General features: G+C 44.2%; 1 protein-coding gene across 1 annotated transcript in view; it reads left to right on the top strand.

Moving 5' to 3' along the window:
* CYP11A1 (cytochrome P450 family 11 subfamily A member 1) overlaps positions 1 to 22,293 on the top strand; it is a 257,157-nt gene that overhangs the window by 230,027 nt on the left and 4,837 nt on the right. Inside the window, exon 7 of the mRNA XM_086959860.1 lies at positions 2,734 to 2,812. Within this exon, the coding sequence (XP_086815986.1) occupies positions 2,734 to 2,812 (79 nt within the window). The remainder of the gene's footprint in view (positions 1 to 2,733; positions 2,813 to 22,293) is intronic.

Here is a 22,293-nt window from a genome sequence, read left to right as displayed (position 1 = left end):
GTACCCAAAAACCGAAACCTACCCCTAAACCCTAAAAATAGCCCTGTACCCCAAACCCCATACCTATCCCTAAACCCTAAAACTACCCCTGTACCCCATAACCCAAAACTATATCTGAACCCTTAAAATACCCAAACACCCTAAAACATATACCTCAGTACCCCAAAACATATACCCCTTATCTTACCTTATCCAAACATTAAAAAAAAAATGCTTTTACCATTCATGCATTTACAACGAATTTCGTTGTAAATGTACGCGTGGTAAAAGCATATAAAATATAACGCCATGCGTTATAATGACATTGCGGAGTCATGGTACTTTCGTAATGAAAGTATGCGGAGTGATGGTATGCGGAAAGAAAGTTGCGGAATAATGGGTGTTTACCCTCCCCCGGTAAGTTCATTGGTGGCACGGCGGCCCAAATCTCCAGCAACATACTCATATTTTTTCACCACCCATTTGAAAAATGCACAGGTCTCTCTCATTGATGGCCAGCACCGACCTACACTCTTAGACACACCTCCCGCCACAAGTTCTAGAATTGCGAACTTTAGAGCTGGGGAGCTACGTTCGAATCTCGGCATCAGCTCAACATCCTGTGATTCCAGGCAAATCGCTTTGTCTCCCCGTGCCTACCACAAATGAATGTGTTCTTCTGTAATGTAAATTGTGCTCATGCCATGTTGTCGAGTTCGCGCTATATAATATTGCACTGAAAAATAAAGGAGGGAATCTCGAGTTCACACACTACTGAACGCGCACTCTTAAGTGCATCAGCAGTGCACTGTGAATCGGAGCGTTTCACAGGCCGGTCACAGATAAGAAATGCTATCAAAACAAAATCCTACAAAACAATATACTACTGGCCAGCAGCAATTCATACCCGGACAACGTCGGGACGGGCTGCTAGTCTGTATATAAAGCGTGTGATAATTTATTGCCCCCAGTAATTGAAATGACGCCTACTCCTTGCACTAACATTTTGTATTAGCATATGCAGATGTGACAAAAATGTCACCAACCCCAGTAGTGCTGTTGTGTTCTTTGGCACCCTTAATCATGACAAGAATATTACATTATTAAAAGGTCCAATATGTTTTTAAATAATGTTCCTATCTCTGATAGTGATGTGAAGTGCTCTGTAGTATAATGCAAAACACAATATAATGGCACAGTACCACCGCTCACGGTAATGCCACAGAAGAGTCCACTCAAAGCCCAAGTCCTGGATGAACCCTTCTTGGATGGTGCACACAACCCCTGCTTTATCACATGGATTCATCATCTGCTCGGCAGCTTCCAACGCTCTTCCTCCTCATTCTCTTCGGTGGTCTCGACTCCATGCAGTGCCCTCCGCACCGCACCTGCAGCTCTGGATGGTCAAGCAGCAGCTAACACAGACTAGCCAGCTGTCCCACAGCCATCCCCACAAATGGCTGCTGTCTCCACCAGGACTGATGGAGAGGGCGTGGATCATTGCAGCGCTCTCTGGGGCAAGCTCCCTGTTGCTTAGCGGCTACCACCAGACTACAGCCTTCCCATTACAAGTAACTCTGCTGCCTCAGATCTCGTGCACAGCCTGTCAGCAATTCAATCATCTGAACAAACTCTTCCCTTAGATCCACCGGACTGCTGTGGCATGTCACGCCCCTTTTCTGAGCCTACATTGGACAGCACCGAACAACTGTAAACTGTGCATAAGCACGCCTTCAGTAACATTTTCCTTTTTGCTATGCCTTTGACAATTTTAATATAATCTCGCCCTCCTTCACTATCAGTGGAAGAGGTAGCTTTTATTTTGCATACTTGCAACAGACTGTCATAGGCGCACAACGTTGAACCAGGGGATTGTCTACATAGCCACGCCAGGCGCGCAACACCCATTGGACTCACTGGGCTTCAGCCCCCCCCCGTCGTGTGTGGCAGCCCGGGATGAGACAGATCCCCGGGCACACACACAGCCGCACCCGATCGTTTAACAGGTCTTTAAAAGACCATTTGAATGCTAATTTGGCCTTGCTGTTGTTTCACCCCTTGTTGGAGGCCCTGCAGCTCCACTCTGCCTACTGATTAAAGGTTCAGCCCCCCCCCCCGAAATTTTTCCTTAGCCCCCCCCCCCCCCCCCCGAAATTCGGCTCTAGTTGCGCCTCTGAGCCACGCCTTGTCACAAGGCAATTGGATGAACGAACTGTGTGCTCTGCAGAGCCGATCAAATTATGGAAAGCTGAGACCCAATATAAAAAGAGAGTCGGCAGGATGCACAATTGGATGACTAATACATACAAAGTAGGGGTGAGCGGTAAAATTCGCCATGCAGCGGTTGGCCGAATTTTTGCCGAACTCCGTGATCCAAGTGGAGCGCGGGGTGGGCAAAACTCTTTGAATTTCACTGGTGGAGCAGTTTCCTGTCCACCACTAGGTTAAGCCTGGAATGATTACTAATCTTCTCATTGACACATTCTTCTCTTGGTTGACACTGAAAGTAGTGAGATATTTGAATTTTGTTGTGCTACTAACAATTGGTATTCCTCCCTGAAAACGGCATGTTACTCCCATTACTGACCACCCAAATGTACCTTCCTCATTCTATGGAAGCAGAGACTTGCTGAAGATATAACACGTACACAACCATATCGAGGCTCAGTATGAGATCTGCTGTCTCGTATGCTCTACGTTTAGCACTGACTTCAACACTTTGCTTAAAACCCATGTGTGTCTCCTTTACCACAGGGTGCATCCAGTGGCCGTGACCTTACAGAGGTACATCCAGCAGGACTCTGTCATCCAGAACTACTTCATCCCAGCTGGGGTAAGGGAATAAGCTTTCTTCTGATGTTTCTTTGCACTGTACCTCCTAACAAAAGCATCCAGAGATGACGGTTTCTTAGTGTGGCGAAGGGCAGAGAACACAGATAATTCATGCAGTAATATAATAGGGCAAATAAGAAAATGAATAAAACAATCCCCATAATAATCTGGTTCGTATGAACACTTTTCTTAAACAATGTGGGCACTAGAGGTGTATGAACTGAAGTTACAAAGATATTGCTTTGCAGGGTTGATTACTTTATTTAATCTTTGACAGTTTTGTGATTCTTAGGAGTGTGCTAAGTTGCAAAGTTTGGTGGCTTTTGTGAAATATTTTGATACTTTGGGTAAGCTATATTTTTGAAAAAAAATATGATTGCCCTCTAGGGGAAACTTGGGTGTTGGGAGGGAGCTCAGCAGCTGTTCAGCCCCTGCCCTGCTCAGTGCCCCCCTGACACTCAGGCACTAAAAGTGGCTTAGGCCACCTAGCTCAGTAACTTACCTAAGCCCGCAAAATGGATATTCTGTCCCAAGCCTCGGATTCCAGGTTGTGGTTGATGCACTGGTAATTTGGTAGCTTGCTTCCATCCTTACGACTATGCTCCATGTGCTGTCACTGCTGCTGTTTACCACACCAACCAATGTTCTGTAGTCCGGAAGTCCGAGCTTTAATGTTTCTTAGTGTTGGACTATTGTCCCGCCTCTGTTTTTGCCTCTCTCCCATTGGCTGGCTTCCTAAACGGAGGCCAGCCATTGGAGGAGAGAGCTGTCCCTCTGAATAGGCTCCGTCTTTTTCGGATTTGTGGGCGTAAGTTTTGCTGTTCTTTAGACAGTGACGTCGTCTGTCACTCAGAACCACAAAACCACGCCCCCGAATCCGAAAATTTTCGGAGCTCTGGGCGGCCATTTTTAGGTTCTCGTCTGCCGGTGAGGATCGTCTTGGTCTTCAATTCGGGCTTAAAGCGGCCCGAGTGCCTTCGCCTCCTTATCGGAATCAGAGATCGGGGCTGCCTAGAAGGAGGTCGGCGTGCTCCTCTCTAACTCGGGCTGAGGAGGGACTCGCAGCGTGGCTTGGAGTGGAGCCTAGTGCCTGCACAGCTGGGATCGGAGCAGGGACTTGGTCAGCAGCCGAGGCCGTGATCGTCTTGGAGAGGTCGGAGAGTTCTCCCCTTCGGGACCTCTCGGAGGGGCTGCGAGGGTGAGAACTGACTGACACTTAATTATGTATGTTTTAATGACTGGTGTTTTTGTGGCGAACACAAATGGCCTGTTGGGCGCATTTAGCGCACAATAACAAAAAGACACTAGCGTATATCTGATTTATGTTCCCAAACTGGTCTGCCCCATGCTTCGTAGTCATTGAATGAATGGGAAGCTGCAGTTCTGGCTTGCGCTGTCAAAGTTATTTTTCTCTCTACGTTTGCGGTCTCGCGAGTTCACTTTGCACCTTCCGACTCGGAGATGTGCAGGAGCCCCAGAATGGTCCCTCTCTCTCCCAAAAAAACACAAGGGAATGGATGGAGGGTCCCAGGGAATATTTAGCGACCACACAGTTACAACCCCCTATTCAAATCAGTAAATACAACACAAAATAACTGTGGGTCGAAAGGTGTGTCAAAAAATGAAATGTGTCTAAATGAGTCTGTGTGTGCTGAAAGTTGTTAGAAAAGCACACAACCAGACATCGCACTGTGTGGGAAAGAAATCCATCAGTTACTCGCCCTTTGCCGCCCTTTCATCCTTTGAACCACTTCCCACAGTGGAAAGTCCAAGTTGTTGCCACCTTGTCAGGGAAAGGCTAGTGTTGTACAATAAGGCGCAAAAGGAAGTGCTGTATAGTATCTGAGGAGCAGTGCAAAAGTAAGTTGTGAACCAAAAGAGGAAAGGATGTGCTCTAAGATAAAATTGAATAATGAACGCAAAAAGACTTTATTCTGGTGCCGTTCATTTCCAAAACTAAAAACCAATTCAGTGCAAAATAGTCAGTGATTAACCCTAATAGTCACTGACCCAAAGTGATGGTCGACATGTTTCTGCGGTAGTTTAAAGATCACTAAGTATCTCCCGCTTCTTCAGTACCTATAACACTTGCTACTGCTCAAAGGTGCGATATAAAAAGGATTTCTGATACAGATATCACCTGTTCAAACCTGGTGGTCCTCTTAATTGTGCAGGGGATGTCCCAGGAAAAGACTATGGTTAGACGGATGCTAGCGCTGAAGCCAAATTGATTGATTAGCGCTAGTGTCGCTCACGTCAAATTGTAATGTCTCCGGACTGCGCCTGTCCTGCACTGTTCCCAGCTCCGTCACTTTATCATAGCAATGGATTGTCGCCTTGCAGCACCGCGATAAGGGCCGTGGCTGCCCACCTGCCGAACCATAGGAGACCGCTTACATTTTTCACACTCCCCCCAACACAGATTTCAGCTAAATATCCCCTCTGCGTTAGGTAATTGAATTGGAAATAAGAGACTCTGTGGAGTGCGGTGGTCCTCAGTGACAACGCAGTAAATCCTAAGGGAGTGGGCTTATAGGCTCAGTGACAGAGCGCGTCACTGTCACTAAGAAACACCTTACATTGGGACGCCTGTATGTGTTGAAGGTGCTCAGTGCCTCATAGTGTTGAACGCATCTTTAAATGAGCTGCAGTGTTATTAATTGCCAATTAATGCTGAGGGTAGGGCGAGGCCATGACCCCGGAGTGGAAAGCCTGTGTTGAGCATCATTCCATTCCACTGTCTTAGCAGTGTTGAGAAATAGTCCATCACACTTAGTGGATGTGTGTCTGTGATTTATGTCATTTTTTTCAGTTTTTTTTGTAATTGTAATCAAATGTATTTAATCATAACCAGAGCAATAGCAGTTCATTCTTTTTTTAAGTGAGGTGAAACCCCCAAAACAAGGCCTTGGGAGAATGGGCACCATATATCAGCTCTGCACCCCCCAGACCGTGGGCCCGGGCTCTGGCGAGGGCATGAACACGGCTGCCCTTCTAGGAACATTTCCCTTATTGCCAATATAACAACAGGCTTTCTCATACAAGGGCAGGGAGTTAATTTAGGGTATAGTGTAAAGCTCAATATACTGCTAGAAACCCCAAAAGAACAAACCAATAACAATGTGTGAATTAGGAATTTGCTTTTAAGCGATATATATTTTCGTCTGGATTGAACGTCATGGCTAGGAAGTCCTGGAACACTCAGACCATTACACTTCCGGTGCAAATCAGCTGCGTGTGCCAACATATTATATGAGAGAGGTGAACTGGTATTGCGTCAACATGCTTCTCCTGTACATATATCCAAAATTTGGTCTGGGGTAATTTTGTGACATTACACATGATGCAAGTCTAAAACTCTAGAGCCTGAATACATTCCTAGAAAATGCATTTAGATGGTCTTCTGCATTTTCATCATCATTACGCTGTACTTGTAGAATGGTGCTGATTTGGGGGGCTGATGGAAAAATCTGAGTCAAATGTGACTTCCAGGTTTTTACTTTCTTTGATAGAGTAAACATCCTTACCAGATCTTGTGGCCAACATATGTTATTGTATCCATGATCGCACCTTCCGGAGGGAACATTTTTAACACTGACTACTTCAGGCCTGGGTAATTCTCTTTAACCTAAGCTCGGTGTGGGTGTAAATGCAATAGGTCCTGCATTTGCGAGCGATTAAGCTATTCGCATTGTAAATGACAGTGCCATTTATTTAACGATTACGCTATTGGCAATGTAAATGACAATGCCATTTATTTATGATTTAAAAAATAAAAAAACACCCCATAAAAAAAATTCATTAGCAATGCCAATAGCTCTACCTTTAATAATGCAGAGACCATTGCATTGTAAATGCTTGTTTTAAATATTGTATGGGAGATAGGATACTGGGGTGGAGAAAAGTCTTCTTCATGGATCAGGGAGTGTGGACCCTTGCCTTGAGTAAGCTGTAGTGTTTTGACTCCGTCCCCCCACATCAGTACATGGGACAATCATGGGTGTGCACTGAGGACTTTCCATGATATGGAGTGAGCAGAGGGTCTGCTTACATCATGCTTCCAAGGAAAGTAAGAAAGAATGAATTAATGATTTACTGTATTTATAAAGCACTGTGTCCACTGAATTGCTTTCTTTGCATTGAGAGAGAATAGGACAGTGCAGGAATCAGAAATATATTATTCAAACCTATAGATTTTTAACATGCTAAAAAAGTGTTCATGTCCTCCATAGATTGCATGTGTCATTACAAAGCAGTGATTGGATAGATTAGGGCTATGTGTAAGTCCCAAAGAACAAGAGACAAAGACACAGAGGGAAACCCACTAAGTAAATCTACACTGGAAAATCCTCTGTTGACAAGATTTTAAGTACAAAACCTGAAGGTATAATTGAAGATTAAAAATCACTGTAGAAAGCAAAAAAGCAAATGGGAAGTAAGGCAATTCACATCTATGAGAGGATAGCCTTAGGTTAACCACCTTTAAAATTATTTTAAGTATAAGATCAAATAAAAGTCTATCATGGAGTCGGTCTCTGTAAGTATGGGAAAATGCATTAGCATAGAACCCAATAATAATGGTTCTTATAGCATTTTAGCAGTAGAGATTCAAGCTCTACCCATGGTGTGAAGTGCCACCAAAGCCTGTACCCCAAAAATGCAACAATACAAGCCAATCATCATAATCAAGTAGAGCCAATTACCTACATAAAAGTGAAAATGACATTGCATTACTAAACAATAACTGCTTGAAAATATGAACAGGGCGTATTTTTACTAGCAAGTCATAAACCTTGTATACTGAAGCACTATATGTATGTTCCTCCGAAGGACAGGAACGTTGTCTCCGTATGCTCATAAATTGTTACAGAAGAATTAATCAGCAAAACACTATAGGGTACATTTAGACTATTCTATGGTGTAAAGGAAAAAAACGGTATGAACGAAATCATGTATGCAATGCACAGTGAAACATTTAAAAGCCACGTTTGCATTGCAGCCAGGCTGAGGTCCAGTGAATTAGATTTGTGGCCTACTTATGCTAACTCTAACAACAATATTATATTCCATACAGTGCATATGCATTGTGTGGTACCCATTCATGTTAATTAAAAACATAAAATGTATTCATTTTAGATGCTGTCCCACACTAGCACAGAGAAATATTTCCCACCGAAGTGAGTCAGCCTAATACATGGAACTCCCACAAGGAACTTGGAAGAGGAAATTAGAAATGCATGGGTGCATGTCTCTGAGTTTTGGTGTTTAGTGCCTATAGCAGCTTGAGCTGCACCATCAGTATATATAATGTGTTTATACTGTTTAAGAGACAACATTTTACAGTACAAGAGGTATTCGTGTTCATATTGGAGAAATTCTTGAGTTCGTACATAGGGTTAAAAACAGTCTACATCAAAACCCATCAGGGAAGTGGCCCATTGTATCCATCCAGGATGTAAGGCTTTCACTTTAGGAATGTTGGCCTTTGCAATAGCCTTTAAGGCCGGGACTAGAGCAATGACAATTATGCATTTTCCTTGAGCCAATGGTCGTTCCTTAATGACAGCCATTTGTACTGTAGTCAGTATTTTTTCAGTGGATGCAAAACGCACTTCAGCATTAGAATATAAATGTGATTTATGTGCAATCAGCACTGTCACCTTCATTGAATGTGACATATGTGAAGCCAATGGCACTAGCAACTATATGGATGACCAGGTTGTTTTGTTGATGTGTGTGTGTGTTTAATGCAAGCATGTCCGTCAGTATTGCTATGAGTATTTGTGTATAATTTGATGTCCAATGTGTACTGAAGAAATCAGGGCAAATCAAATCATATAAGGGTTTTATGCATTGTGAAAAATCTGGTATGTATGCTCTGCCAAAATTGAAAATTACTAACAAGGATTGTAATTTTTTAATGATGTTGCGCCATGCTCTTTTACCCTCATTTGATAGTTTGAATCCTAAATATAGGACATAGAGAAAAGTGATTTTTGTTCTCTTGTAGTTCTGAATGGTTGTCTCCAGTAGTTTAATCAAGAAAACTCAATGGAGGTTCGAGAATGTGTGTCAACCTTAGGAATTTGAATTCTAGGATCTGGGTTGATCGCCACCCCCTTCTTAGCATAGTGGAAATGTTATCACTTATTCAGGGATCAAAGTGGTTTTGCAACCTTGATATGGCCTCCGCATACCGCCAAATCATTTTGTATGAAGAACTGCGTCATCTAACTTTGTTTGCTACTCCAGATGGAGCTTTCAGTTTGAAAAGAATGCCATTCAGACTGGCCTCTGGATCAGCTGTGTTTCAACAGCTCATGGACATCTTATTCAGAGGTGTTTTATGCTTTCAGAATGATGTGCTATGATAAAGCCAATCACAAATTTGTGCTGGTACTGAGCATTCTGGAACAGAAGGAAGCCACGCTTAGCATAGACAAGTGTAAATCTGGTGTTACTGAAGTTAACTATTTGGACCATAATTTATCTGCTGTTGGAATAGAACCCAACACAGAATTTAGTCAAGGCAATTTGTCAAAGCACCTGCTCCCTAAGGAAAGGATCAATTGAGATAATGTATGATATTAATGAAATTGTATGCCCATTTCATTTCCCTTTGTTCTGAAAGAACGTATGCCATGTGTCAGTGGTTAAAAAAAATTAAAAATGTGTATGGAACAATTGATGTAAGCAGGAGTTTGAGGATGTGAACAGAGAACTAGCTAATTCCATTCCCCTCAAATCTTTCAATACAAAAGATCCTAGGATAGTCATCACTGATGCCAGTAAATATGACTTGGGTGCAGTGTTACTACAAAAATGGAATGGGAGAGAAGTACTAGTAGCATTTGCCAGTTTTAGCCTGAGAGGCGTGGAGGCATCCTACTCGGTGGTGAAATGTGAATTTTAGCCTGCTAATGTGGTATGAACAGTTTCCAACAATATTTATGGCGTATTGAGTGCGTGGTCTGGGTAAATAACAAACCTCGAATTGACATGTTTACCACAAAGCGTGCTGCTAAAGTGACCCCTAGAATAGCAAAATGGCAATATAGGATGCAAGAATTTTGCTACAATATAGAGTATATGTCTGGTATTAAGAATGCTATGGGAGACTGTTTGTCAAGATTACCTGTGAATTCACATGACGGAGTGTGGACAAGGGTATGTTGGAGGAAGAAGACATAGTGGTTAGTGCATTGACTAGCATAACAAACAATACAAATTCAGAGTCTGAATGGTTGGTGGCTTTAAGTCAAGATGATATTATAACAGAAGTTATGAAATGCGTCAGTTAGGGCTGGCCCAGAAGCAAATTGGACAATTAGTTTGTTGATGCTTTTAGAATTTGTTTATCTGAATTGTCAGTTGTGGGAGGTCTACTGAGTAGGTCAGACTTGTTGGTGGTTCCTTTATCCTTAAGACAAAAAATAGTAGAATTTGCTCATAAAGGGCATAAGAGACATGAAAAGAAGAGTAAGATAGTTGGTTTGGTGGCCAGGAGTGGACAGAGACATAGAGCAGCATGTAAGGCATATTTTGTAAGTGGTAAAACTCAATTCACAGTGGAGAGTCCTGTTGTTTCAGTTCCTGTCTCAGAGAATGCATGGTTTAAATTGCCTATGGATTAATTGGTCCAGTGGATGTCAGTAATGACCATATCAAGCACTGTGTAGTAATAGTTGACTACTTCTCTAGGTGGTTGGAGGTGGCTTTTTATAATAGTATTACATCACCAGTGGTGGAAGATGTTTTGAGGAACATATTTTTTCGGGAAGGGGTGCCAGAAAAGATTGTGACAGATAATGGCTCTCAGAATATATCTCAAGAGTTTTAGTTGTTTTTATCCAATTTTGGTGTTAAGCATATCACCACTTCATTATGTCAGCCCAGAAGAAATGTGTTAGTTGAGCGCTGTAAAAGAATAATAAAGGATAACACACTGTTATCTATAGGGAGTGGATTGGATTGGATGCAGGAAGTGAGAAAAAAAGAAAATTGGGGTTTTCACAGTACACCAAGTGCAGCAACTAAGGTTTCTCCTTTTGTGCTCCTGAAAGGATCAAAAATAAATAACTTACGGATGAAAAGAAAGAACATTTCTGATGAAGTGTTAGAAAAAGGGAATGAGAAATAGAAATAAGCTCAAAGCAAGTACATTAAAAGCAAAAAGAAAGGACTGAATGTGAAGGAAGGTGATTATGTGAGGGTAAAAATTCAGATTTGAGCAGGGAAAAAGGTGTGTTAATAAGTACTCTGCAAAATTGGGGGGGGGGGGGGTAAATGTTGGAACAAGAACAAGAACAAGTTATTGCTTGTGTAAGAAGAACATAACCCAGTGTTGGACTTGGCCCTTTTGGCAGGTTCACCCCTAAACTTTTTACCTTTTCTATGACCTGATATTATTAGTTTTGGGCCTCTGCGCACTTTAACACTGTGGCCCAGTGTAAAGTGTGTGCGCGCTCTGAGTGCATGATGTGGGATTGGCCTGCTCTCTCATAGGAATACATGGGGGATATGTGTGTCCATGGTAATTCCTGGTATGAGAGGAGTGCAGAGGCGAGTTTAGTATGTATGAACTTGTGAGAATAAATGCTGCGCAATGGTGTGCACAAATTTATGGTGAGTGGTGGAGAAATGCCACTTTGAGAAGTTGGCATTTCTGTATGCTATGTGTCTGCCTGCCTGATGTGAATTGCATGTCTGGCTTGTGATTGACAGGAGATGAGAAGTGTGGGTGGCTCCAAGAGAGAGCATGAGTCAGCCCAGTGGTGAATAGAGAGATCTGCATCTAGATGGGAGGGAGGAGTTGCACCTCGTACCTGAATAGGGCTGTGTCTTCCCTCCACAATGCTGGCTCCGCCCCCTGTGGTGTGTCTGATCACTAAGCCCCCATCTAACAATAGGGAAGAGGAGCCTGTTAAACAGAGTGCTCCGAAACCAGTTGCATCTGGTTTCCCAAGCCCTGTGCTGTGTCACAAAGGAAAATGTCCTATAAAAGAAGGGGCTGTGCCCCCATCAAAATGTTTTTTTTGTCCTCATTTGCCTTGCCCTCCTCTCTGGTAACCCTCAACCACCTGGGGTGTCCCACACCAATATAATTAAGGTTTGTGTGGATCAACTTGATGACACGATTTATGAATTTTTGGTAGGAGGAGGAAACATGAGAGATACAGAGGACAGATAGGGTCGGGCCTGCACTTACTCCATCTTGGTGTTTGTTAACCTGTAGGACCGATAGTGTATCGAGGGACCCTGGTCCTTGGAGTACAATAGGCATAATCATAGGACGGGGGAAAAAAAACAACAACAAAAATACCCCCCGGACACTATTTCCACTGGACCAACACGTCCCAAAATGCCAAATTACGTTTACTACATGTTCTAGCCAAGTCTACCTTAAATGTTTCATACATGGAAGTCAGCCAGCTTGAATGTGATGGCGCTGTATCTTCCACCCATACCTTGAAAATGTGCCTCCTGGACAAAAGTACTGCATAGAACAGGAAAGATCTTGCTTGGCCGGTGATACCAGCATCCAGGCCAAAGATAATTAGTGGTAGAGTGATAGACAGAGAAGTATTTAAGATGGAATCCAAGGTACTTTTCACTTCCTCCCAGAACCAGGCAATATAGGGGCAGTCCTTGAACATGTGAACACCCGAGGCCGCAATGTAATTGCACTTGTTGCATTTCTTGTCTGGAAGGAATTTAGGCAGTCTCAGGGGTGAAAGATAGGCGCGGTGTACCGTAAACAAATGATTACACCTCAGCCATGCAAGTTTCACAACCTTGTAGAGGAGAGTGAAAGATCTTAACCACATCTCTTCACACTGTATGCCTACCTCTTCAGCCCACAGCTCGTCTGGAAGAGTAAACTCCCCGTCCACCTCCTCCTCTAGACTCCAATACCACTGGGCCACCTCCTTACCCCCCCTTGTCGCTCCACCAGTGCTGTTCCATATTGCTTACCTTCCCCAATGAATTGCCCTTCCGAAACAGTACCCTGGCCCAGCTATCTAGTTGTATATATTTGAATCTAGAGAAATCAGTACCTAGCTGTTCCCGTAACTCCTCCCATGTCCTCAACGATCCCCCAACCAACAGCTCTCCCCACCTTGTTATACCTCCTTCCTTCACCGGGCTCGAGAGCTTATCCTTTAAAAAGACTGGGAGGCCCGGGGAATCCCACACTGTGGCAAAGTTCGAAAAATACGGTAGACCTAGTCTTTTACTAATCTGTACCCAGGCTTCCGCCAGGGATTGGAGAATCTTTAATTTGACTTTTTAAAAAAAAAATTGGTCCCCGAATTTGAACAGGTATCCCTCGCTTGGCAATGCTCCTCCGACCAGCATGGCTTTAAACATTGTCCCAGAAGATGTACTCGATGGAGTTTTTAAGAGCATTCTAGAATGTGACAGCTGAAAAGCCCTTGCATAGTACAACAAATCAGGCAAGGCCAGCCTCCCCCCCCCCTTCTGCCTCCTCCTCCTTAATTTCTTCCATGCCACTCTGGATGACTTATATTTCCAAATGAAAGAGTTTATCTCTCTCTGGCACTTATCTAGGATTTTAAGATCAAAGGCCAGAGGGATAGTGTTGAAAATGAATGTAAATTTGGGGAGAATAGACATTTTTATCAAGCTCACCCTACCGAGTATATTGAGCGGAAGATTAGCCCAAGATTTTAATAGCTTCCTACTTTCCTTATAAACTCTCTCTAAATTAACTTGAGCGATGTCCCCAATTTCCTGAGTCACTCGTATTCCTAGATCGCGCATGGAGTTAGTCACCTCCAGGTGTAAATTAGGGATGTTCCATGCCATGATGTCAGTTTTACTAGCATTGATCTCATATCCTGATATGCGACCAAATTCCTCCGCCCTCTTAATAACCACAGGGAATGCTGCCTCGGGATCAGACGTTAAAATAAGTATATCATCTGCATATAGCGCGACCCGCCTCTCCCATTCCCCAAACCTGAAAGATGGAATATTCTCGTCTCCCCGCAAAAGCTGGGCGAACGGTTCAATATATAGGTTGAAGAGAAGGGGAGAGAGCGGGCAGTCCTACCTCGTACCCCCCATGATTTTAAACAAATCTGTCAAGGCCCCGTTTATTCAGTGCGAAAGAAAATACCAGGTTTCAACACTAAAGGAGTAAGGGAAAATGTACGGAAAGCACACAACTGAAGTAGTTAAAATGTTTGCCACCAGATCTTTTTATGAAATTCTCTCGATAATTGTGATTTAATGCTCTTTTTTGTCTGTTGTTTTTATTTTAAAATTGCTTTTTGTAACTGTGATATATGCATATGATTAATGTGTTATTAGGTTACTCATAGACTTGTTGGTGCAGTTTGAATCATTATCTGTAATGTTTTTAATATGAATGCTTTTATTTTTATATTTACAATAAATACAATTCCACTTTTTTAACTACTTCAGTTGTGTGCTTTCCGTACATTTTCCCTTACTCCTTTAGTGTTGAAACCTGGTATTTTCTTTCGCACTGATTATTTCCCTGTATCACGGATTATTTTTTTGAAACAGGGGGTCCTTGATTGTTACATTGAAGGCCCCGTTTATTAACAGCCTTGCCACTGGAGAGTCATACATAAGAGTAATGGCACGACAAAAATTCAAACCAAAATCAAATTTCTTCAAAACCGCATCTAAATAGGGCCAATTGACCCTATCGAAAGCTTAGATAGCATCTAAGGTGAGTATAGCCAATGGGAGAGAAAAAGCTGAAGCTATATCTGTTGCCCCCACCAGGTCATATGTTAAATCGGATAACTGAGCCCCTTAATGAAACCCCTCTGATCTTGGTGTACGATTTCCCCTATAACTGACCCCAATCTTGCTGACATAATGGAAGCGAAGTTCTTGTAATCACTATTTAAAAGTGAAATCGGTCTGTGAGACCCGCATTCAGTGGGGTCCTTCCCTGGCTTGGGAATCAAAACTATGGTCGCCTCTCCCCAAGATTTGGGGGGCTTCCCCCTTCCTAAGAATACCATTAAAAAGGGCGGTGAGTGTGGGGACAATAGCGGCACACAGGGCTCAGTATAACTCAGCTGGCAGCTCGTCGGGGCCTGCTGCCTCCCCATGCCTAAGTTGCCTGATACTTTATTCACTTGAGCCTCTGAGATTTCCATTTCCAGGCAGTTTCTCTGTACCATTTTTAGGGTTGGCAGTAGAACTTGATCCAGTTGGTCGTTGGGTGTATCTTCCCTATAAATCTCCTCAAAGAAGTCCCTAAAGGCTGTGCCTATCTCCTGATTAGATGTCCTGGCTACCCTCTCCCGATCAACCCAAATTTCTCTAATATAATTTTGGGCTTGGTCAGCCTTAAACTTCCATGCCAGTACCTTGCCTGCTGCTTCCCCAAACTTGAAATGGGAAATCTTGCTGGTCTTCCATCTCTTACTCACTCTTTCCTGTAAAATGCTCTCCAATTGTTTTTTCAGCTCACCCAGTTTCTCTTGCTCATCTGGTGACCCTAACGAGGGACCAAGCCCCTGCTCAATCAACTCCATTTCCTGCTCCAAGTTTTTTATCTTCTCCCAGTATATTTTAAACCGATACGAGGCTCTATTTTTGATATGGCCCCTCAGGAAGGCTTTCAATGTCTCCCAGACCGTTACTAGAGCCGCAGAATCAAGATTGATATCAAGGAATGAGATGGTCTCAGTTACTAGGAAATTAACTTCTTCTTCATCCAATAATAGAGTGCGATCAAATGACCAGGATGGATGTTTAATCTAGTTTAAGAGTGAACATTAGAGCAGAGTGGTCGGACAGGTGGAACAGGAGATAATTTATTCCTAATAGGGAATTCTTAAGGCAATAGCTAAAAAACGCATAATCGATTCTTGATTTATGCTTGTATTTGAGGTTCCTGAAGGAAACCCCAAAAATACTGCCAACCCTTTCTCTCCATAGATCCGCCAACCCCAGCTGTGTCATAATTCCCACAAGGATTTGCCTTGATTTAGAAGACATACAGGCTCTAGAACTGATGGATTTATCTAGTTTGTGGTTGAGTACAATGTTGGAATCACCCATCCAAATAATAGGATCTTGGGAAGTAAGCAAATGATTCCTGATTGTCTCTAAATAGGACGAGTCGACATTCGGCCCATAGTAACCAACTAATATACACACCCAACCATTAATAGAGATTCTCACTAGAAGCCATCTCCCGCTCTGGTCTTCCTTGTGGACCAAAATCTGAACTTTCGCAGTTTTTTTACAAAGTAAGAGGACACCTCTTATATTGGCATTGTGGTATGTAGATACAAACCTATCCACCCATCTATGTCTTTTCAGGAGTGCAGTGGCCTCTGCCTTAGGAAGATGCGTCTCCTGGATGACAATGAGCTGCGCGGGAGGGTCTCTTAGATATTGTAAAATGGGCTCTCATCTACTCCTCACGCGCAGACCATTGAGATTCCAGGATATAAATTGGACAGAGGTCATCCTTTATCGACCGTCCACCCCCACCCATCCAACCATCCGGCAAGCTCATTCTCCCAAGGCAGGAAAAATTTATCGCTAGGACACAGGACTAATTTCTGAAGGCATGACCCACCCATACTTACTCCGGCCAGAAGAAAAAAGCTGGATTTGCGTCTTCTGACAATCCTCCTCTCTACACCGCTAAGTGCCCCTTGACCACTCCCAGAGCTAACATTTACAATTAGGTGCCATCAGGGAGCCCACAGTAAAGACAAAAGAAAGAAAAAGAAAAAAAAAAACATAACCCCCTCCCTTTCTTTTTTTCTTTCCCCTTTTTCTTTTTTTTTACCCTCCCCCTTTTCACCCCTATTCCATTCTAAGTGCTCACTGCACACTACATACTAATGAAGATCAAAAAGGAATTTTCCCATATTTCCTCCATACCCTTTCTTATTCTTATTCTTTACTACCTTTACAATACTATACAAGCCCATAGGAGCCACAAAGAAATCACAAGGGGGCACCGGGGAGCCTTAAGATGGGTATTCAGAGCTGAGGAGGTTAGAATGTCCTACTGAAGAAGGCAGGCAAAAAGGGTGATACCGATGCATAGACTTGGAAGTTCCTCCTTATATTCCACCCCGAGAGTGAGTGCCAATAGAATCCAACAGCTCATCAGCCTCCGAGGGGGATCTTATATTGTGCATCTTGTTATTATACATTATCCGCAATATTGCAGGAAACTTTATCTGTACAGTAGCGCCAAACGACCTGAATTTGTCCATCCTTTGGCCCAACTCCCACTGCCTGTCTAAAGTAGCTTTAGAGAGGTCAAACCGTACCTCGTAGGAGAAATCGGGGCCCTTTAACGTTTTGACTTTTAAGGAGAGATTCAGGATTTTTTCCATCAGGGAATATGTGAGGAAATTCATCAAGATCTTCCTGGGCTTTGTCCTGCCAGGATTCAAACGGATTGGGTCCCCATGTATTCGTTGGATTTCCTTATCAAGCTCTTCGACAGACTCTTCAAGACTTAATGATTCCTTCAATGTTTTAATTACGAAGGCCTTAACATCTCCCCCTTCCTTTCCCTCCGGAATATTCAGGAGTCTGAGGTTGTTCTGTCAAGAATAATTTTCCAACGATTCGACTCTTTCCCTCATGGCATTTCCCTCTCTCTGTAGGTTATGGATCTTAGACTCAGTAATCTCTAGACTGGACTTCAATTGCCTGACAGATTCCCCAAGTTCCTCTGTCCTCTCGTTTAACCCATCTACTTTCTTCTCCAAGATGTCACATGCTGCTCTTATCTCACTCTGGTTGTTCTTAGATATTAGAAAGTCATTCCTAATTTCCGCCCTCATAGATGCTATTGACAATACCAGAGCCTCAAGTGTAGTTGTGGCCCCATTTGCCTCCTTACCCATATCCTCCTCCCTACCCCTCTCTACCCCCTCACCTAACCCCCCTTCAGGGAGGGGAGGTAGTCCAGCCATCTCAAAAAATGGCAGCGATTTTATTGGTAGCAGATTTTAGCGGTGAAGGTATCTATGTGTTTAGGGAAGTTATGGGCAAGTGGTCCGAGGTATTCGTAGCTGTATCAGGTAACAAATCCAGCACCTGTGGCAGTACTTTGAAAAACGAACGTAGAGAGGGGGTAATCTTACTAGTAAAATGTAAATGTAAATGTAAATGTACATGTATTTATATAGCGCAAATCACTGACCGAGGTCGGTATCTAAGCGCTTGCTTAGGGAACCCGTCCTGGTATTCCCCTGTGAGATAACCCCGGCAGGGTATCCACAAGGTGAAAGCCAGGCATCCCGCCACGAGGGGCCGTTGTGGAGATTACGTGATCGTACCGGGGGAAACCCAATAAACCCTTGTAGGCTTGGGCAATGATTATTTCAGGTCAAAGGAGTGCTACAAGGGATTTGTTTATATGATATTTAAGATCAGTTGGGAGTCGTATCAATAGTATCAAACTCCAGTGTAACAAGTATCACATATTTACTAAAATAGAAAGCAAACTTATGGAAGGCAAAGGAAACACGGAGAAATTATGAAATCTGTTCTTCAAAATTTTTTATATAAATTCAATAAAGTAAATTTCAATTCAAAGTATGAGAATCGTTTTTAATACACAGAATTCCATATGAGAATAATATAACTGGAATTTTCAGGGGGTTTATTTTACCTGCAAATGAACTTCATGGTCCTGATGATGGTCTTGACGACGGCAGCAATATAAGACCGAAACGTCGACAGTTACATCATCTCCTTTTCTGTTGCTTGTGCACAGGCATACAACCATCACTAATTGATTTCTTTTGGTTGTTGTTATAAATTGATTGGAGTTGATGTTTAAGTTGTGAATCGATGCGGTGAATTGATATGTACCCCTTTTCACTTCTTTTTTGCTTTCTATGTATGTCTCCCCATACTTTGAATTAAAAGTTGTGGAGATTAAGCAAGCTATTGCCCAGAGTCGCAGAGTGTGAACCCGTGAGTCGAGAAGGCACCGCAGCGAGAATTATCGAGTCCGTGGAATTTTTTAGCCCAAGACATGCCGAGGCGGGGAATTGAACCCTGGTCCAGGGCCGATCTCAGCTTCCGGGTCTGCCGCCTCTAACCCCTGAGCCACACTTCTCCACCTAGTACCACTATTAGTGCATTTTGTTTTTAGCCCCCTTTTGAGAGCTGCACTTGGGTTTAGAACTTTTACCCACTTCCTTGCCGCCTCTGACGCTAGCCTTCTGAGTAGCTTTATTAACCACAGAATCCACCGAAATAATTGTTCCGCCCTTGTGCTTGTCACTTTCTTTAGCCAGGGATTCTGGGACTTGTAGTTTTCTCCTTACTCTCTGGATCTTCTGAGATTTCCCCTTTTTCCTGGCAGCGGTTTTCAAGGCTTGCTTCTTAATTGCTGATCCCCCACTGGTCTCAGCTCAATTTAGGGGGGTTCCCTCTACCCCCCTGCTCCTACCTGCGAGATCCACTGCAAACACAAGAACACTGCAAGCCCCTGACTTGTCGGGACCCTCTTCGCTGGTGGTAGCGCTGGAAACGTTGGGAAAGCAAAATGTACCATGCTGGCACCCAACTACCCCACCTCCGCAGCCAGAGCAATCACAGCCTCCACGGAAGAGCCCCTGTGCAGCCGCCGGCAGCTGCACCTCAGCTCCACGGCTGCTCGGTACCACGGGCTCCACTGTGGCAGGGAGGCAAGGGGGAGGGAACGGGGACCTGCTACCTCAACACGGCACATCAGCCGACGTCGATGCCTCCTGAAAGCAGTAAGCCTGGAGATAAACAAAAAAAAAACACGCGTTTCCTGAGGACCGCGTATCTACACCCCAAGGAGGGATCAAAACCCGACGGAAGCAGCAAGAGGAAGTTGCCAGACAAGAGCCTACCCCGCTTCCCAGGACGTCCCGGTGCAGGAGGAAGAAACCGGCAAGTCTGCGCTGTGGCTCTCGTGAGCAGTGAGAGCCCTGCCCGCTGTCCCTCCACGAAGCCTTCTGGGACCAAAAGTGGCCCCAGAGGAAGACGAGCAGTCAGACAAGAGCCCGGTGAGTGGGGATCAGCTGCATGGTGGTTGGGGGGGAATGTCGGGGCACATTTTCGGTGCCCGCCACCGGTGTCAGTGTGTGTGCTATTCTTTCCAGCTGCCCCACCTGATAGCGGCAGCTGCAACGTGAAGGTGTTTCAGCTCCTCACAGTTGCACCGCCGTTGTGGGCAACTGAATCTTGGGGGCATTTGTGTTTGTTTCATTCCCCGCGTTCCCGGAGGAGTCCCCGCAGGGGCCCCGGGTTGATTAGGCACATGTAGTGCCAGTGCTATTTTGTCCTTTATTTATTTATTTCTTTTAAAGGTTTTATATAGCCCTGGCTAGACCCGGAGGTATCAGAGTGCTTTACATGAGCATCAGATCATAGTTACAGGTTACATCGTTACAAAGGTTACACAGTTATTAGAGCATGGCAACATAGTTACTTGTAAAGTCAAGATAAACAATAAGCACAAATACGTAAGGGGAAAGGCAGGTAAGGGGAAAGATTCAGGGGAGGGGAGAAGGAGCTGGGGAAGTAGACAGGTAATGAAGGTGGGAAAGGAGGGGAGGGTGAAGGACATTGCATGAAAAGAGGAGGGGAAGGGCGACGGGGACACAAACCAGTAGACGAGTCAAAGCAACGTCCAAAGTCCAGTAAGCTGTGATCCCAGGGGAAGTGGTATCACTTCCCTGTCTCTGTTGCAGGAGGCTCCCATTACGCAGTGGACTCTCTCAGAGGGGTCTCTGAGACTCCAAGGCCTACATACTGGATCCTTCCCCAAAAAGTGGAGAGGAAGTGCTTTGGCAAGGGGTGCCATACCATGCCTCAGCTGTGAGTGGCTCCTTTGGCGCAGTTGACTTTCTCAGCGGGTTCGCTGAGACTCCAGAGTATAAATATTGGATTTTTCCCCAACAAGGGGAGAAGGAGTGCTTAGTCAAAGGGCTCAAAGGAAACGGGGCTAGGCAGACTAGCAGGCAAGGCGAGAGATTCAGGGGAGGGTGGATATGAGCTAGGAGCTGGGGAGGTAGACAAAGGGAGAAAGAGTACTAAATTGGAACAGATTTAATTACTGAGTTATTATATATCGCTGGCTAGACCCAATGGAATCAGAGCGCTTTAAGTGAGGGACAATAATGTTGCAAATTACATCAGTTAAAAATTACATAAGTATAAAGAACATAGGGGACAAGGTGAATGGAGCAGGAAGGGTAATGGGATAGGGTAAAGGGGTAGGAGGAAGACAGGACGTAGAGACGAGGGGAACATCTGCCCAAGGTCCGGCTGGGTAGGTGATGTCAGGGAGGGGGAGTCAACAGCCCATGTCGTCTTTAGCTATATGGTAGCTCTACCGGGCATCAGCCAAATCGCTAGGTCTCCATAGTCTGGGGTAAGTTCTGCAGGTTCCAAGTCCTGATGTGTAGGCACGTTAGGGGATAGGTTCAAGGTCTGGTCAATGTCCAATTATTGACCCAGGGAAGTAAAACAATGTGTAGGGGACCACTATAGAAGCCATCCTGGGGTCAGGCAGGGAACTGTACTGTACACTGGTACTCTGCTGGCCATCCTAAGGTTAGGCATCAGGCAGTTCCCAGCTGCCCTGCGAGAGCGCAGGCAGCTGCAACGTCTTGGGGGCATTTTTATTCCTAAGGTGACGAGATAGAGGTAAGAGACACTCCTGCCCTGCCCCCAGCACTTTGCACACTTTTGCTGCTTTTGCAGCTAGCCCTGACTTTGCGGGACATAGGGCATTTGAGCCCGTATGAAAGGCCAGTTGGCCTAGGGCCAGGTTCAGTGTGTGGTGCCCCTGATTGGTGCACACTGTGTTTATGCTGATTATTTCCCAATGTGTTTATGGTGGTGATGCTTTTTACCTCATGTGATTTATGGTTATGAGGCTGGCGCATAATGTTGTATTATGCCTAAGGTGGTCTATGCTAAGGTGATTCATGTGGTCCATGCTAAGGTGATATATGCCTGACATGATTTGAGCACCTTATATTTTTTATGTTACAGGATCTAGGTCTCAATTCAGTATTCCACCAGTAGTTACTGGTTGTGCTCTACATTTACTATTTGTGCTACATTAACCATTGGTGCTTTGTGATGGTTTTGACTGTGGCCCCATTGGCCCTGTCGTGTGTAAATAGTCCCCTGTAAATACTGCCTGGAACCCGTTGGCACTGTTTACATTGTGTGATTATGATCTAGTGTGTTTATGGTGATACAAAGGCTATTTTTATATATATCCTTGTGTGGCGTTCCTTTTGTGGTGTGCCTAGTGTGTTGCTGCTGTGTGTGTGTGTGTGTTGCGCAAACGCTTTACACATTGCCTCCGGGATAAGCCTTACTGCTCGTGCTAAGCTACCAAGGGGGTGAGCAGAGGTTATCTTAGGCGTGTAACTCCCTTGCCCTAACTAGAGTAGTGGTATCTGCCTGGCTTTGGTGCACGCCTTAGCCAAC

Source organism: Lissotriton vulgaris, chromosome 2_2, assembly GCF_964263255.1.
Source record: "Lissotriton vulgaris chromosome 2_2, aLisVul1.2, whole genome shotgun sequence".
Classification (NCBI taxonomy): Eukaryota; Metazoa; Chordata; class Amphibia; order Caudata; family Salamandridae; genus Lissotriton; species Lissotriton vulgaris.
Note: the sequence above shows the minus strand (reverse complement) of the source record. Positions and strands in the feature narration are given on the sequence as shown.